The 16947-nt window shown below is 37.6% G+C and overlaps 1 protein-coding gene across 1 annotated transcript in view; it reads left to right on the top strand.

The window, feature by feature from the left end:
- Positions 1-16947, top strand: part of DNAH8 (dynein axonemal heavy chain 8) — a 353325-nt gene that overhangs the window by 5120 nt on the left and 331258 nt on the right. The window contains exons 2-5 of the mRNA XM_057494308.1: positions 3687-4198; positions 4305-4439; positions 10110-10194; positions 14386-14537. Of these exons, the coding sequence (XP_057350291.1) occupies positions 3731-4198; positions 4305-4439; positions 10110-10194; positions 14386-14537 (840 nt within the window). The 5' untranslated portion in view covers positions 3687-3730. The remainder of the gene's footprint in view (positions 1-3686; positions 4199-4304; positions 4440-10109; positions 10195-14385; positions 14538-16947) is intronic.

Here is a 16947-nt window from a genome sequence, read left to right as displayed (position 1 = left end):
TCCATTCTGAGTTAATTTTTGTTTATCATGCGAGATAGGGTTCCAAATTCGTTCTTATGTGCATCCACATGTTTTAACAGTTGTCCCAGTACCATTTGTTGAAAAGATTATTATTTCCCAATTGAACTGTCATGGCATCCTTGTGAAAATCAATTAATCATAAATGTATGAGTTTATTTCTAGCCTCTCAAATTTACTTCATTGGTCTATATGTACCACATTGTCTTGATTACCATAGCCTATAGTAACTTTTAATTGGTGTGTGTCCACCAACTGGTCGTTTATTTTTAAAAGAAATGAAACCCATCATCTTAGCAGAGCATAAATGTTGAGAGACTGAAATAAATTAGGTTTATTAGTAGTAGGAAAAAATGATGAAAAAAGTATATGCTGAATAAATATATATGTTGAATATTAAATATACTGAAATATTAACATATTGTTTACATTTTATATCTGTATATATTTAAATATTTTTGCATATGTTTATTGGCTTTTAATGTCCTATATTACAAAATTTATTTTCTATTTTTTCCATATTTAGTTGTCTTATTTGTATTATTTTTTTTGCTTATTAAGGTATTATTGATAGATACACTCTTATGAATGTTTCACATGAAAAACAATGTGGTTACTACATTCACCCATATTATCAAGTCCCCACCCATACCTCATTGCAGTCACTGTCCATCACTGTAGTAAGATGCCACAGATTCACTGTTTGCCTTCTCTGTGCTACACTGTCTTCCCCGTGATCCCCCACACCATGTGTACTAAACATAGTACCCCTCAATCCCCTTCTCCCTCCCTCCCCACCTGCCCTCCCCCACCTCTCCTCTTTGGTAACCACTAGTCCCTTCTTGGAGTCTGTGAGTCTGCTGCTGTTTTGTTCCTTCAGTTTTGCTTCGTTGTTATACTCCACAAGTGAGGGAAATCATTTGGCACTTGTCTTTCTCCACCTGGCTTATTTCACTAAGCATAATATCCTCCAGCTCCATCCATGTTGTTGTAAATTGTAGGATTTCTTTCTTTCTTATGGCTGAATACTATTCCCTTGTGTATATGTACCATATTTTCTTTATCCATTCATCTACTGATGGACGCTTAGGTTGCTTCCATATCTTGACTATTGTAAATAGTGCTTTGTTAAACATAGGGGTGTATATGTCTGTTTGAATTTGAGAACTTGTATTCTTTGGGTAAATTCCTAGGAGTGGGATTGCTGGGTCAAATGTTATTTCTATTTTTAGTTTTTTGAGGAACCTCCATACTGCTTTCCACCTAGTTTATATTCCCACCAGCAGTGTAGGAGGGTTCCCCTTTCTCCACATTCTCACCAGCATTTGTTGTTCCTAGTCTTTTCGATGCTGGCCATCCTAACTGGTGTGAGGGGATATCTCATTGTGGTTTTAATTTGCATTTCCCTGATGATTAGTGATGTGGAGCATCTTTTCATGTGTCTGTTGGCCATCTGAATTTCTTCTTTGGAGAATTGTCTCTTCATATCCTCTGACCATTTTTTAATCAGGTTATTTGCTTTTTGGGTGTTGAGGCATGTGAGTTATTTGTAGGATGTTAACCTCTTATAGGATATGTCGTTTACAAATATATTCTCCCATACTATAGGATGCCTTTTTGTTCTGTTGATGGTGTCCTTTGCTGTACAGAAGCTTTGTAGTTTGATATAGTCCCACTTGTTCATTTTTTATTTTGTTTCCCTTGCCCGGGGAGATATGTTCATGAAGAAGTCGCTCATGTTTATGTCCAAGAGATTTTTGCCTATGTTTTTTTCTAAGAGTTTTATGGTTTCATGACTTACATTCAGGTCTTTGATCCATTTTGAGTTTATTTTTGTGTATGGGGTTAGGCAATAATCCAGTTTCATTCTCTTGCATGTAGCTGTCCAGTTTTGCCAACACAAGTTGTTGAAGAGGCTGTTATTTCTCCACTGTAGATCCATAGCTCCTTATTAATTGACCATATATTAAATTGATCATATATTAAGTGACCACATTAATGTCCAGGGACATTAATATATATCTGGGCTCTCTAGTCTGTTCCATTGGTCTATGGGTTCTGTGATTGTCTTGATTGCCATAGCTTTGTAGTAGAGCTTGAAGTTGGGGAGCATAATCCCCCCAGCTTTATTCTTCCTTCTCAGGATTGCTTTGGCTATTCAGAGTCTTCTGTAGTTCCATATGAATTTTAGGACGATTTGCTCTAGTTCGTTGAAGAATGCTGTTGGTATTTTGATAGAGATTTGGGTATTTTCTTGTGTCCAGTATTAACCCAGAGACACTTAATTGTTTTCCAGGGACATTTACTCACATGTGAAGAAGAAAGACATTAGAGTATGGACAAGGAACAAAGACAAAACCCAGGATTTATAAAAGAGATGGGAGAGAGGGATGAGAAAAACAACAACAACGTGCAGACAGTTTGGGAACAATGGTTCTTGTTTGCACAACTTGAGGATGAGTGGGTAAAATGGGTTAGCTGGCAACTAAAAGATACGTCGTTTGGGTATTTCTGTTCTTGGGTAGGCCAACTTAGGATATCAAGGAAAACAATTTCAGCTGTTTGTGGATTCTTTGGAAAACCTGAAGAGAGCAGCTGTGGGGTACAAGTTATAGGCTGTCTTTGTGTCCTAGGCAGGGCTGTTGGTGTCTCTCCATAAGGGGCACCATTTTATTTAGGTTAGGTCTGCCCCAGTGTTCTCAGAATTTCTCACTAGAAAGGCTCTTTCTTCTTTTTGAACTATCTGCTTTGGAATTTATTCTTTTGTTCTCCAAGTGTTTACTGTTGTTCTGGTTTCTGGATCTTAGCCATATTTTGAAAACTATTTTGATGGAGGCTTGGTTATTGTCCTATAATTTTTTTCTGGAACTGACGTTTTCTCCTGTTCCACTGGTGTTTCCTAATTTTCCTGGTTATGTGCTCATGATAACTTCCACATTCCTTTATAATCAGAGGTTTTCTGACTGGGTAGGTTGGATTTATATTTTATGGTACAGTTGCTTCAATAAGTAGTCACGATCACATGTCAGCATGAATTTTATGTTTAGACTGAGGATATTCATTTTGGCTGCTAACAGGATGTTTTATGCTTTTGCTGGGTTCTTGGTTACACTCATGTAGATGAGAGGGTTGGACAGTTAAGTGTCTGGTGAATTATACCACAGAGTTCCTCAAAGCAAGGAACACTTCAGTCCATGTAGTTCTTTTCTTGTCTCTTGGACGAACCAGTATCTTGACAGCGATCACCAGTCTGTCTGCTAATACGGTGGCTTTCAGCGTTTTTCAGCCCTTGTACCTGAGGGAAGGTCCCCGTCCATCAGTTGCAGTGGTTACTATGACAGGAATGGGATGTGTGTGGAGCAGCAGTCCTCTAGGGTCCTATAATCAGAGGAGCACTTACGAGTTTGAAAAAGCCCCTGGGGGTGGTGGTGGTGGTGGTGGTGGTGGTGGTGGTGGTGGTGTGTGTGTGTGTGTGTGTGTGTGCGCGCACAAGCACATGCTGTCTTCCTTAAAAAAAAAAATCTTTAGCCCTATAAATTTAGCTTCTTTAAACAATATAAGAGAAGTAGATGGTTTTGCTACCTGCCTAGATTCAAGGGGAGGAATAAATTAACACATTACACTCAACTTATTGTACAATTTTAAAGGAAAATATTTTATAATTCTAGGTTTTGAAGTTTAAGGTGCCCTGCAGGAGGAAAGAGCAGTTAACATGAGCGCTGATCAGGATGCCCCACCCCCTCTGGAAGAAGCTCCTCCCTCTTTGGGAGAGGGAGCCCCTCCTCCTTCAGCAGATACTGTCCCTCCCAGCCCGGGAGAGGAGGCCCCGCCCCTTCCTGTAGAAGAGGCTCTGCTGCCATCTGAGGAAGAAGCTTCTCCTTCCGGAGAAGAGGCTCCGCCCCCTCCAAGAGAGGCAACCTCTGCGGATGTCTCTCCTTCTGAGAGAGGCCGTGTTCGTACTTCGAGTGATTATCTGAATCTCATTCCTTCTGATGAAAGGATAATTATTCCAGATGATGATGAGCCAGATCCATATAGAGTTCGTCCTAGGCCTACACTCCGAACAACGGCTCCATCGGTGCTTTCTGAAATGCTTTCTCCATCTTCCCAGAGGTCATCCAAGTACCTCCGAAGCTTGAGTGGCATTTCAAATCTACAGGAAACATTAAAAGAGAGACAGGTTTTGCTTATAATAAGATTTTTCATATGTGTCACTTTTATTTCAAGCGAAATATTTTGGTGGTTTTCTTCATAATTGTAATTTTTACATGTTTTTCATTTTATAGGCAAGATTTAGAGATGCAAGGGAAAGCCGAAAAATGAAGATTGAGTCTTCATACAAATACATATTTGAAATTCTATCGGAAAATCTTGGCCTGGACTTAGTAACTGTTGAAGAATTAATTTTGGATTGTCCATCTGTAAGTTTACGTCTTACTATTTTTTAATTGCTCTCTGAGAAGTGATTGATTTAAGAAAGTGGAGTCATTGTCAAGAACAAAAAAAATTTAAAAAGAGAAGGTTGGGATTTCACTGATTAGAGAAGCTTAATTTTATGTAATTATAGCCAGCTCAATGTTATTTCTAGTTGGGTCTGCTATTGAGAAAGAAGGAACAAGAATAGTTAGTGACTAGAATTTGACTAAATTTCTAACTCAGAATGCCTTAGAAGTTAGGGTGGTAGTCAGCCACAGGTACAGTAATAGTTTAAAAGTATAGGTATATGAATTACATATCCAAATCATTTGGATAGCAAAACAAACTGCATAAATATGATCTAGGGATCAGTGAATGTTTCATAAGAATGGTTGAAAACAATGAGGTGATTATAATATGTCTCAATGTGCCAGGGACAGTGCTGGATTATGCCTGCTCTCCTGGGATGATTAGTAATAGTCTGGGTCTCTCAATTTCAGATGATGAATTATATGGTCACCCTAATTAATTATAGTAATAAATGATAAACCATGACTTTCATAGTAGCTTTCAGGAGCAGTGTCATAGTTTCCTTCCTATATAATAAAATCACAACTAGCTGCTTGAACTTTTTATGACCTTTAGGAGTGGACTAGGTTGAAGTCCAGCCAGACCAGTGAGCAGGTACATTCCGGGTGAGCTGATTGTCCCACTGAATACGCTGGTAGGAGAGTTGGGTGGGGGGCAGCGCTGTGGTCACGTTGTCACCATTGGGGTCCATACCCTCTGCTTCTACAGAGAACAGTGAACTTGGGCAAAGCTTTTAGCTTGCTTTAGGAGCCGACATTCTGTGGAATGGTTCCTGAACAGCCTTTCCCTTCCTTGTTTCAGTGCTTTTGCCAAGTTATGAGAAGTTGTCTGCTCTTCACTTCTTCCAGTTCCTTTATCCAAGTTTAGAACTGGCAGTGCCCTGATGGTATGAATGGGGTCACTCATTTTCCTACTTGCTTAGTGTGTTAGAGCAAGATGGGAATATGATCAATGCAAACAGATCAATACCTTTGAGCTATTTTAATGGCAAAGAATGGAAAAAAAGATGCATGGATTTGTGTATATAAAAGAAGAGGTGCCACAGCAAGCCTGGAAATGGGGCATGGTTTCCCAGGTCACCACAGTTTGCTGCTGGAATGTACAGGTATGGTCAAGGATGACTTCATGGACATGTGGGCTGTGTAGTTGAATAGGCCTCTGTGCTGAAGAGCCCTGCACTTGATTTAATGAACTTCTGCCACCATCTTGAAGTTCTTAATTTTTTATAAGTGGTCCTACATTTTCATCTTGCACTGGTCCCACAAATTCTGTAGCCTGTTCTGGTTGTCTTTGATACGTATAGCAAGAGGATTCTTTTTGCCATTCTCAAGTTGTTTTTGTTTGTATTTTTCTTGTTTGTTTAATCCCTTCCCTACTGATTGTTTCAGCTCCTCTGGCTCCTTTCAGGCCTTGGGGTGCTGGTGGTTTTCCTTGCTGCTAGTCCTGTTGTCACTGCGAGTGCCGCGGCTTCCTCTGACCCTGTGCTGGCCTCCTTCTGGAGCTTCTTTATTGAACCCTTTTGTTGGGACTTGTTTCCTCGTCAGGATCCTGACCAATGTGGAGGCTTCTACCCAGCTGTTACCCACTCTTTCACTGCTCCCTTCGCTCAGCTCTGCTCAGGGTGGTCACGGACTGGATGCCTGGCTTACATGGCAGTGTTTTCCAGAGTCAAGGAGGCAGCACTATGGTTCTATGGAAAGGGTACAGGAGGCCCAAAGCCGGCGTCCAATTCCAGGTTCTGCACTTTAGGTTGTGTGTATTTGAGTCCTTCACTCAAATTCTTTTTAGCTTTCATTTTCTCTTCTGCAAGAGGGGCATAATAATGCTACCTTATTGAGTGCAAGGTTGTGGCAAAGCTGAACTATTTGTATGTATGTTATGTATTATAAGTGAATTTTTAATCCCCATTCATGATTTCAGCCCAGGATGACATTCACTCAGAACTTTCAGGAGTCCAATGTGTTTAAAAAACCAAGAATTAATTACATTTGATATATATTTTTATTAAAGTCATGTGCTCTACTTTGGAGAATTTGGATGCTCTCAAAGCTGATGGGTCATAAAAGTCAAATACAGCAAGAAAATATTTGTGGAACTGGGCAAGAATAGCTGTGCTGACAGTTTTTGTGTCTTTCAGGTTATAATTATGCAAGAGAATCAAGTTTATGTGTGAGATGGAAGAGTAGAAAATTAAGGGCTAGAATTTTGCACATATCTGTGGCTCTATTTCATCTCCTAGGGTGGTGGCTCTCAAATATGCTCCCCAAATCAGCACCACCTGGAACTTTTTAGAAAAGCAAGTCCTCAGGCCCAGGGTTCTAGGTGCTTCTCTGACACATGCTAACGTCTGATAAGTGTGTCCTAGAGGGAGAGACTGTCAGGTCTGGGATTCTTCCCACATGTGGCTAGTAAGTGAAGAGAAACCCATTGCCCAAGAGAGATACTTAGGTATGGAATCAGTGGGACTAGGTGAAGGGGATTCAGTAACTTTCTATTTCCCAAATTATGTGTGAAGGATTTAGTTTCAAATGTGGTCTATTTAGTTTTCTACTAAGATATTATGCTGACTCATAAGTAATTAAATGAGAGATTCATGCTTATAAATATGGGAGACTCTCATTATAATAATTTGTTTTTAGTGTGGCTGCAATATGGGTCAAATTTTAGTTACTGAAACATAATTACTCAAATAGTTGGCCAAACAAAACAATTAGTTAATAAGGCAAGTTTTCTGGTTCCCAACTCAGCTTTAAGAATACAGGCACACCTCATTTTACTGTGCTTTGACTTATTGTGTTTCCCAGATACTACATTTTTTTTATAAACTGAAAGTTTGTGGTAACTCTGCATCAAGCAAGTCAATGGGCATCATTTTTCCAACAGCCTTTGCTCACTTAATGTCTCTGTGGCACATTTTGGTAACTCTCACAATAATTGAAACTTTTTTGTTATTATATTTGCTATGGTGATCTGAGATCAGTGATCTTTGATATTACTAATGTAATTGTTTTGGGGTGCCGTGAACACCCATATGAGATGGTAAACTTAATAAATGTTGTATGTGTTCTGACTGCTCCACTGTCTGGCCTTGCCTCTCTGTTCTTCTCCTTGGGCCTCCCTATTCCCTGAGAAATAGCGATATTGAAATCAGGCCAGTTAAGAACCCTACAGTGACTTCTGAGTGTTCAAGTGAGAGGAAGGGTTGCATGCCTCTCAGTTTAAATCAGCAGCTACAAATGATTAAGCTTAGGAGGAAGGCATGGTGAAAGGCCAAAAGCCAGGCCTCTTGTGCCAAACAGTTAGCCAAACTGTTTAATGCAAAGGAAAAATTAGTTCTTAAAGGAAATTGCAAGTGCTACTCCAGTGAACACACAAATGATCAGAAAGCGAAAACAGGCTTATTGCTGATATGGTGAAAATATGAGTACTCTGGATGATCAAACCAGCCTCAATGATCTCTTAAGCCATAACCTAATCCAGAGCAAGGCCCTGACTCTCTTCAGTTCTGTGAAGGCAGAGAGAGGTGAGGAGGCTGCAGAAGTAAAGTTGGAAGCTAGCAGAGGTTGGATCATGAGGTTTAAGGAAAGAAGCCAACTCCATTAATATAGGAGTGCCAGGGGAAGCAGCAAGTGCTGATGCAGGAGCTGCAGCCAGGGTATCCAAAGGATCTAGCTAAGATAACCAATGAAGGAGGCTATACTAAACAACAGATTTTCGATGGATATGAAACAGCCTTCTATTGGATGAAGATGCCGCTTTGGATTTTCATAGTTAGAGAAGACAAGTCAACACCAGGGTTCAAAGCTTCAAAAGATAGGCTGACTCTCTTGTTAGGGGCTATTGCAGCTGATGACTTTAAATTGAAGCCAATGCTCATTTACCATTCTGAAAATCCTAGGGCCCTCAAAAATTAGGTTAAATCTACTTCACCTGTGCTTTATAAGTGGCATAACAAAGTCTGGATGACCTTACATTGTTTACAACATGGCTTACTGACTATTTTAAGCCCACTGTTGAGACCTACTGCTCAGAAAAAAAGATCCTTTCAAAATACTACTGCTCAATGACAATGTGTCTCATCACCAGAGAATTCTGATGGAGGTGTACAATGAGCTGAATGTTGTTTTCTTGCCTGCTAACAACATTCATTCTGCAGCCCATGGATCAAGGAATAATTTCAATTTCCAAGTCTTATTATTCAAGAAATACATTTCATAAGGCTACAGCTGCCATATATAGTGATTTCTCTGATGGATCTTGGCAAAGTAAATTGAAAACCTTCCGGAAAGGATTCACCATTCTAGATGCCATTATGAACATTTGTAATTCATGGGAAGAGTTAAAAATATCAACAATAGCAGTTGTTTGAAAGAAATTGATTCCAACCTCTTGGATGACCTTGAAGGGTTCAAGACTTCAGAGGAGGAATTGCTGCAGGTGTGGGGGAAACAGCAAGAGAACTAGAATTGGAAGTGGAGCTGAAGCTGTGACTGAATTGCTGCCGTCTCAGGATCAGACTTGATCAGATGCGAATTGCTTCTTATAGATGACAAAGAAAACGATTTCTTGAGATGGAATCTACTCCTGGTGAAGATGCCAGTAAGATTGTTGAAATGACAGCAAAGAATGTAGAATATTATGTAAACTTTGTTGTTAAAGCAGAAGAAGGGTTTGAAAGGATTTATTTCCAATTTCGAAAGAAGTTCTGCTCTGGGTAAAATACTATCAAATAGTATCATGTGCTACAGAGAAATCACTGATGAAAGGAAAAGTCCACTGATGCTCCAAACTTCATTGTCATCTTACCTTAGAAATGGCCACAACCACCCCAACCCTCAGCAAGCACCACTCCGATCAGCCAGCAGCCGTCAACATTGAGGCAAGACCTTCCATCAGCAAAAAGATTATGACTCACTGAAAGCTCACATGATGGTTAGGATTTCTTAGCAATAAAGTAATTTTTAGTTAAGGTATGTACATTGTTTTCTTTAGACATATACTATTACACACTAATAAACTACAGCGTAGGGTAAACAACTTTTATAGGCACTGGGAAATCAAAAACTTCATTTGACTCACTTTATTGCTATATTCACTTCATTGTGGTGATCTGGAACCAAACCTGCAATATCTATGAGGTATCCCTGTAGTTTCTTATAATAATTATATAATTTACCTCTAGTTGGACTCACCCACTTACCCTTATAAGATTCTATGAGGCAGGTCAGGTAAGTGGCTACTCACTTATATATGTATATCATTAGTATAGGTTTGGAAATAGAATTCATCCTATATCCCATGGTAATTTCGGAGTTAAATTAGTTCAGATTCTAATCCTGCTTTGATGTACCTGTCACTGTATTTCTTGAATAAACTCTTAGAACCGTATTATTTTTTGATCTACAAAATTATTATGATTAAGGTATATAAAATACCTAGCATAATGCTTGGTTGATTTTACTGTAGTTCCCTAGTTATTTTATTTTCTTTTTTTAAATTCAAGTATAGTTGATACACGATATATTGTTTTCAGGTGTACAAGCCTAGTCATTTTATTGATCATCATTTTCTCTTTTATTTAATAGCTGGATGCATTTGCTCATTTTTTCATGAAAGATGGTTGTAAGACATTGAAATTTATTTACCAGGAAGGAGATGTACCTGGTCTTGGTAAGGATGTTCTATGAGAGTAATGAGCTAGCTATTAGTTAATGAATGTTAAAGTGCAACATATACATATAGTTCTCTTATACATAGACACTCTTATATTTATAAAGAAAATTTACCAGAAGCTTATGTGTGGAAAAGATAGTATCTTAAAAACACTACATTTGCAGTCCAAATATGTATTTCAGGTATTACTATAATGATTTAATGAGACAACATCCTTATACAAATTAATGACCTCTTCTGGAGAATGTAGATTTTCACTAGAATTTAAGTGCATTTTCCAGGTAACAGTGGTGCCATTTTGTACACAGGTTTTCAGATGACTAGAAGAGTCACAAAACCAGCTGAGAGCTCAGCAGCTGCTCCCTGTGGTCAGCATCTTGTGTCTGATCAGGGGAATACCTGACTTCTCTTACTAATCACATTATTCCTAAAGTAAGGAACAATGTATCAGGTTGTTAAGCCTTTGTCTTAATAACTAGATGCATGAGCCATCCTTTTGGCCTAAGACTACTTATGTTCTAAGTCCTGTGGATTTCACTCTCAGTAGGTCCCTCCTATTTGTTATTTCTCACTTTCCTCCTCTGCTGCCTTTAGATTAGGCCTTTATTTTATGCCTGACCTCGTATTCCAGATTGAAAACCAGTATCTCTATTACCAGATTCCCTCTCTGAAGTTCACTCTGTTTATTTCTGCCAAGTAAATCATTTACTATGCTGGTAGTTATTGGAGTGGGTCCAAATCTTTCATTTTTATGCTAAGGCCCATTGTAACCTGAACACACGTACTTGTTTAGTCTGATCTTTTTTCTGCCGGACATGATTTTTCTGCTGCGCTTAACTGAACTCTTTATTGCTTTCTGTACATAACAGAGTCATTTCTGTGCTCTTTTCCCCACCCTCCTGACTCTCTGAGAATGCCTTTCTTCTCTCTGCCCAGCCAAGTCCTGCCTGTCCTCTGGATCACCTCATGCATTCTCTTTTCTACAGAGCCTTCCCAAAGTGTTCCAAACCACATCCATCACTGTTCTCCAACCTCCTGTCTCATTTAAAGTTTGCATTTTACAAGTTTACAAAAACTTGTGAAGTACCACACTTAATTATGTTCTTCTATTTTCATCTGTTTAATATATGTCGTTCTTCCCCAACAAAACATGTAAACTCATAATTAATGACTAAATGTGCTCTGTAGGTTTTCTGTCTCTCACAGTTCTTACACTGGGGCATTATTATATGGCCCTTATTTTCATAACTCATTAAAAATGAAGATGATAGCTGAAAATTATAGAAAGATAAGAAAATATCTACAATTAGAAGAAAAATAAAAACGACATTTCCACTCACTTGGAATAAGCATTGTTAACTACTTGGTGAATATCCCTTTATAACTTTTCTGGAGAAAAAGAGAGAGAGAATTAGGTATGTACATGTATAATGTGTGTGTATATGTAAAGTTAGTTCTTGAACAACACAGGTTTAGACTGTGTAGTTCTACATATACACTGATATTTTTTTCAGTAAATTACTGGAAAATGTTTTGGAGAATTGTGACAGTTTGAAAGAAAACCGTTTTTTTAGCTCACTTTATTGAAAAAAACGCAGTATATAATACATATAACATACAAAGTATGTGTTGATCAGCTGTTTGTGTTACCGGTAAGGCTTCTGTCAACTGTAGGTTATTAGTAGTTAAGATTTGAGGAGTCAAAAGTTATACATGGATTTGTTGACTGCACAGGGGATCAGCTCCCTTAGCCCCACATTGTTCAAGGTCAATGGTGTATATACATATAAATAGTTATATTTTATTTTATATAAAAAATATAAAATATTCATATATATATTCATAACAAATGGGCTCCAACTCTGTGTATTAGTCTACAGTGGCTTTTAAAATTTGATACTATTCTTCTCTCCATGCCACTAGATTAATTTCTTTTTATTTATTTATTTTAGATCCCACAGTGGTTGCTTTATTAAGTTGTATTTCGATATTTTGCCAATATCCTAGGCTGAGAAAACCGATTTGAAATGATTTTTAAGAGTAGGATGTTTACTATAAGGACATTTTTTTTTTGGTATCATTAATACACATTTACATGAACAACATTGTGGTCACTAGATTCCCCCCATTATCAAGTCCCCCCCACATACCCCATTACAGTCACTGTCCATCAGCATAGTAAGATACTATAGAATCACTACTTGTCTTCTCTGTGCTATACTGCCTTCCTTGTCACTAGATACATTTCTACAATTGAATTTTAAGCAGTTGCACTGTATTTCATTAGGCTAATGTGACTATTACATTAAAAACTTCCTATTATTAGAATTTAGGTTGTTTACAACTTTTTGCTCCTTTAAACAATGCCTCAAAGAATATCATTAAAGGTAATTCTGTGTGGATTCAGAAGACTTCTAAGGAAGAATTCTCAGGAGGGGAATTGCCAGAAGAAAAGATAAATATATTTTAATCATTATTTTTGCTATCTATAAAAGTAATACATTTTTCAGCTTGCTAAATATTCCTCTACGTGTCTTTTTTATATGCATGAACACATTTTCCATGTCATTACATATAGATTTATCTCATTTCAGAAATGCTGTACAATATTCCATGGATAGCTGTATTGAGCTTTCTAGAAACCATGCCCCTATTTGTGGATCTATCATGCAAGGAATATGTTCAGCTATAAGTAATGGAAATTCTAATAGTGTATTAAACAAATATGTATTTTAGGGGTCTGTCTTTCTCTCATAACAAGGCAGGCAGTAGCTAGCAATGGTTCAAAAGCTCAGTAGTGCCATCAGAAATCTATGATTTTCTTGATATTCTTCCTTTCTTAACATGTCGGCTTTTTGCATTCATGTTTGCCCATATGGTTACCACAGGACGAAGCTCCAGACATCATATCCTTGAGGGAAAGGGCCTTACTAGTCACACCTTTCCTCTGTATGAGGAAAGCTCAGACTCGTTTTATGTCTTCTTGCCCAGAACTGTGTCACATGGCTACCCAGAAAGCAGTTCTCTCCCTGGGAATGTATGCATTATTGAATAAAAGTCAGGTTCTCTTATCAAGGAAAAAGGGGAGAGGATATTAAGGGTAGAGGTAACTCTGTGCCAACTTCCATGATGGGCACTTGAACTCTTACACTGCTACGTATCAGGGTTGTTTGGCTGCAGTTAACAGAAATAGACTCTGGTTTATGTAGCAAAGAAAAAAAAGTATTTGGGTATTTCACAAAATTTGGAACTACTTGAGCCATCAGGACATGGGAAGGACAGGAATAGAACATTTTCACAGATTTCAGGGCAGTTTCTTTACCCTTCATCACTAAATTGACATCTCTCAAATCCCCTTTTACCTTTGTGTGTCTCCATTCAAGATTTACATTTTTGCAGGGAGTCTAATTAGTTTAATTTTCATGAGCCTAGACTGCAGGCCTCTCAGACTGATGTCCTTCAGAATCGTAGGACAGGAGGAATCGACCACACATAAAGGAAGGCAGGCTAGGGAGACAAGACATTTGTGTGTGTGTGTGTGTGTGTGTGTGTGTGTGTGTGTGTGTGTGTGTGTGTGTGTGTGTGTGTGTGTGTGTGTGTGTGTGTGTGTGTTTGATGGAGATTTCAAGATTTCTTTTATCATATTTTCAATTGGTTATGGTAAATAGGAAGACTGTTGAATTTTGCATATTATTAATATTACAACCAGACATCTCACAGAATTATATTTTAATAGTTTTTTTAATTCAGGGAAGATTTATAATTAAATGATTAATTTTCATAAAATTAGTTCAAGGAAGAATTTCATATAAGTTGGGTGCTATGAGTGTATTTAGTAGGGGACTGGATTTCTCTAAGGAGTCAGTGAAAGCTTCCCAGAGGTCTGATGTTTCATCTGAGATCTGAAAGATACATAGGATTAGGTAAACAGAGGGCGGATGAGATAGGAGAACAGTTTGCGAGAAGGCCAAGGGAGGGAAAATGCAGAGCTGAGGGAAAGGAACCAGAAGAGTCTGGAAGTTAAGAATTTCAATTATTAATGTCTTTTTTTAGACAAAAAAAAAGTTTATTCCAGTCATACCGAACACTTAAAAGTAAAGCAAGAACTAAGAGTGTAAGATCTACAGTAATTTATCACATTTGATCAATTATGTGATTACATGCTAAGTTACTGACTTTTGTTTTCAGAATGTGGTCGAACTATTGCTGGAGCAACCAAAGGGACAAAAATGATGAGACTGTATATAGACAGTGCAGCTCCGGAGAAACTAAAAGGGCTGTGTGTATTTTTTGTTCGCTGTCGAAATGATGTTGCTGTAAATGTTAAAAATATTCATGAGGTATGTTTACATTTTTCCCCAGATACATAGTTAAACATTTTTTCCTGCTTAATTGAGATATAATTGATGTATACCATTGTGTAAATTTAAGGTGTCCAACATGTTGATTTAATACACTTATATATTGCCATATGATTACCACTGTAGCATTAGTGAACACCTCCATCACTTCACATAATTACCATTTCTCTTTTTTTGGTGATGACATTTAAGATTTTACTTTCTTAGCAAATTTCAAGTATATAATAAGTATTGTTAACTATAATCACCATGCTGTATATATCCCCCAAATGTATTCATCTTATAACTGAAGTCTGTATCCTTTGACCTACATTTCTAATTTCTTCTACACCCCAGCCCCTGGTAATCACCATTCTATTTCTATGAGTTCAGCTTTTTTAGATTCCACATACAAGTATTTGTCTTTCTCTCTCTAACTTATTTCACTTAGCATAATATTCTTAAGGTCCGTCAACGTTTAAAAGGCAAGACTTCTGTCTTTCTCATGGCTGCAAAACATTCCATTATGGATAATATGTACTATTCCATATATATGGCACATCTTTATCCATTCATCCAGAGATGGACACTTAGGTTGTTTCCATATCTTCATTATTATGAATAATGGTGCAATGAACATGGTATGTCCTGTTTCCCCTTTTAAAAAATCATTTGTGAATCTACTCTAGATGCTTTGCTTTGTTTTTACTATGAGGTTTACATAAAAATCATATAGACATAACAGTCTATTTTGTGCTGATAACAACTTTAACTACATGTAAGTACTCTACTCTTCTGCTCCCCTCTTTTATGTTTTTGATGTCACAATTTACCTCTTTTTATATTGTGCATTCACTGACAAGTTATGGTAGCTATAGTTATTTTTACTACTGTTGTCTAACCTCTGTACTATAGGCAGGTGATTAATACACCACCCATTTTATAGTATTAGAGTATTCTGAATTTGACTATTACTTAACCAGTGTATCATATATCTTCATAAGTGTTCATCTTATTAATTAGTGTTCTTGCATCAGCTTGAAGAACTTATTTCAGCATTTCTTGTAAGGCAGGTCCAGTGGTAATGAATTCCCTCAACTTTTGTTTGTTTAGGGAAGTTTTTATCTCACTTTTGTTTCTAACGGATCATTTTATCAGTTAGAGTATTCTTGGTTGGTAGTTTTTTTCTTTCAACACTTTGAATATATCATTCAACCCTTTACTGGCCTGTCAGGTTTCTTCTAAGAAACCTGTTGATAGACTTAAAGGATTCTCTTTTAAGTTACATGCTTCTTTTATCTTGCTGCTTTTAAGATTTTCTTTTTGTCTTTGTGTGTTAACAGTTTTATTACAGTGTGTCTTGTAAAGGATCTCAAGTGCATTTTGTTTGGTGACCTATGAGTTTCATGATCATGAGTATACAAATCTTGCTTCAGATTTGGGAAGTTCTCAGCCATTATTTCTTAAATAAGCCCTCTGCCCCTTTTTCCTTTTCTTCTCTCTCTGGAACTCCAGTAATTTGTAAATCGGTTCTTTTGATGGTATCCTATATGTCATTTAGGCTTTCTTCACATTTTTGTACTTTTTCTTAATTCTTCTCTGACTGGATAATTTCAAAGTTCCCATCTTCTGTCTCACAGATTCTTTCTTCTGTTTGATCCATTCTGTTGTTGATGCTACCTATTGTGTTTTTCATTTCTTGGTATTCTTCAGCTCCAGAATTTCTATTTAGTTCTTCTTCTTTTTTATTAAGGTATCATTGATATACAATCTTATGCTCAGGTTTCACATGAGCAACATTGTGGTTACTAGTTTCCCCCATTATCAAGTCCCCACCACATATCCCATTACAGTCACTGTCCATCAGCATAGTAAGATGCTATAGAGTCACTACTTGTCTTCTCTGTGCTATACTGCCTTCTCCGTACCCCCCTCTACATTATGTATGCTAATTGTAATGCTCCCTTATTCCCCTTCTCCCTCCATTCCCACCCCCTGCTCCCCCTGCCACCCCAGTCCCTTTCCCTTTGGCAACTGTTAGTCCTTTCTTGGGTTCTGTGAGTCTGCTGCTGTTTTGTTCCTTCAGTTTTTGCTTTGTTCTTATGCTCCACAGATGAGTGAAATCATTTGGTACTTGTCTTTCTCCACCTGGCTTATTTCACTGAGCATAATACCCTCTAGCTCCATCCATGTTGTTGCAAATGGTAGGATTTGTTTTCTTCTATGGCTGAATAGTATTCCATTGTGTGCCACATCTTCTTTATCCATTCATCTACTGATGGACACTTAGGTTGTTTCCATTTCTTGGCTATTGTAAATAGTGCTGCAATAAACATAGGGTTACATATGTCTCTTTTTTTTTGGTATCATTAATGTACAATTACATGAGCACCATTATGGTTACTAGACT

This window comes from Manis pentadactyla, chromosome 16, assembly GCF_030020395.1.
Source record: "Manis pentadactyla isolate mManPen7 chromosome 16, mManPen7.hap1, whole genome shotgun sequence".
NCBI classification, from domain to species: Eukaryota; Metazoa; Chordata; class Mammalia; order Pholidota; family Manidae; genus Manis; species Manis pentadactyla.
Note: the sequence above shows the minus strand (reverse complement) of the source record. Positions and strands in the feature narration are given on the sequence as shown.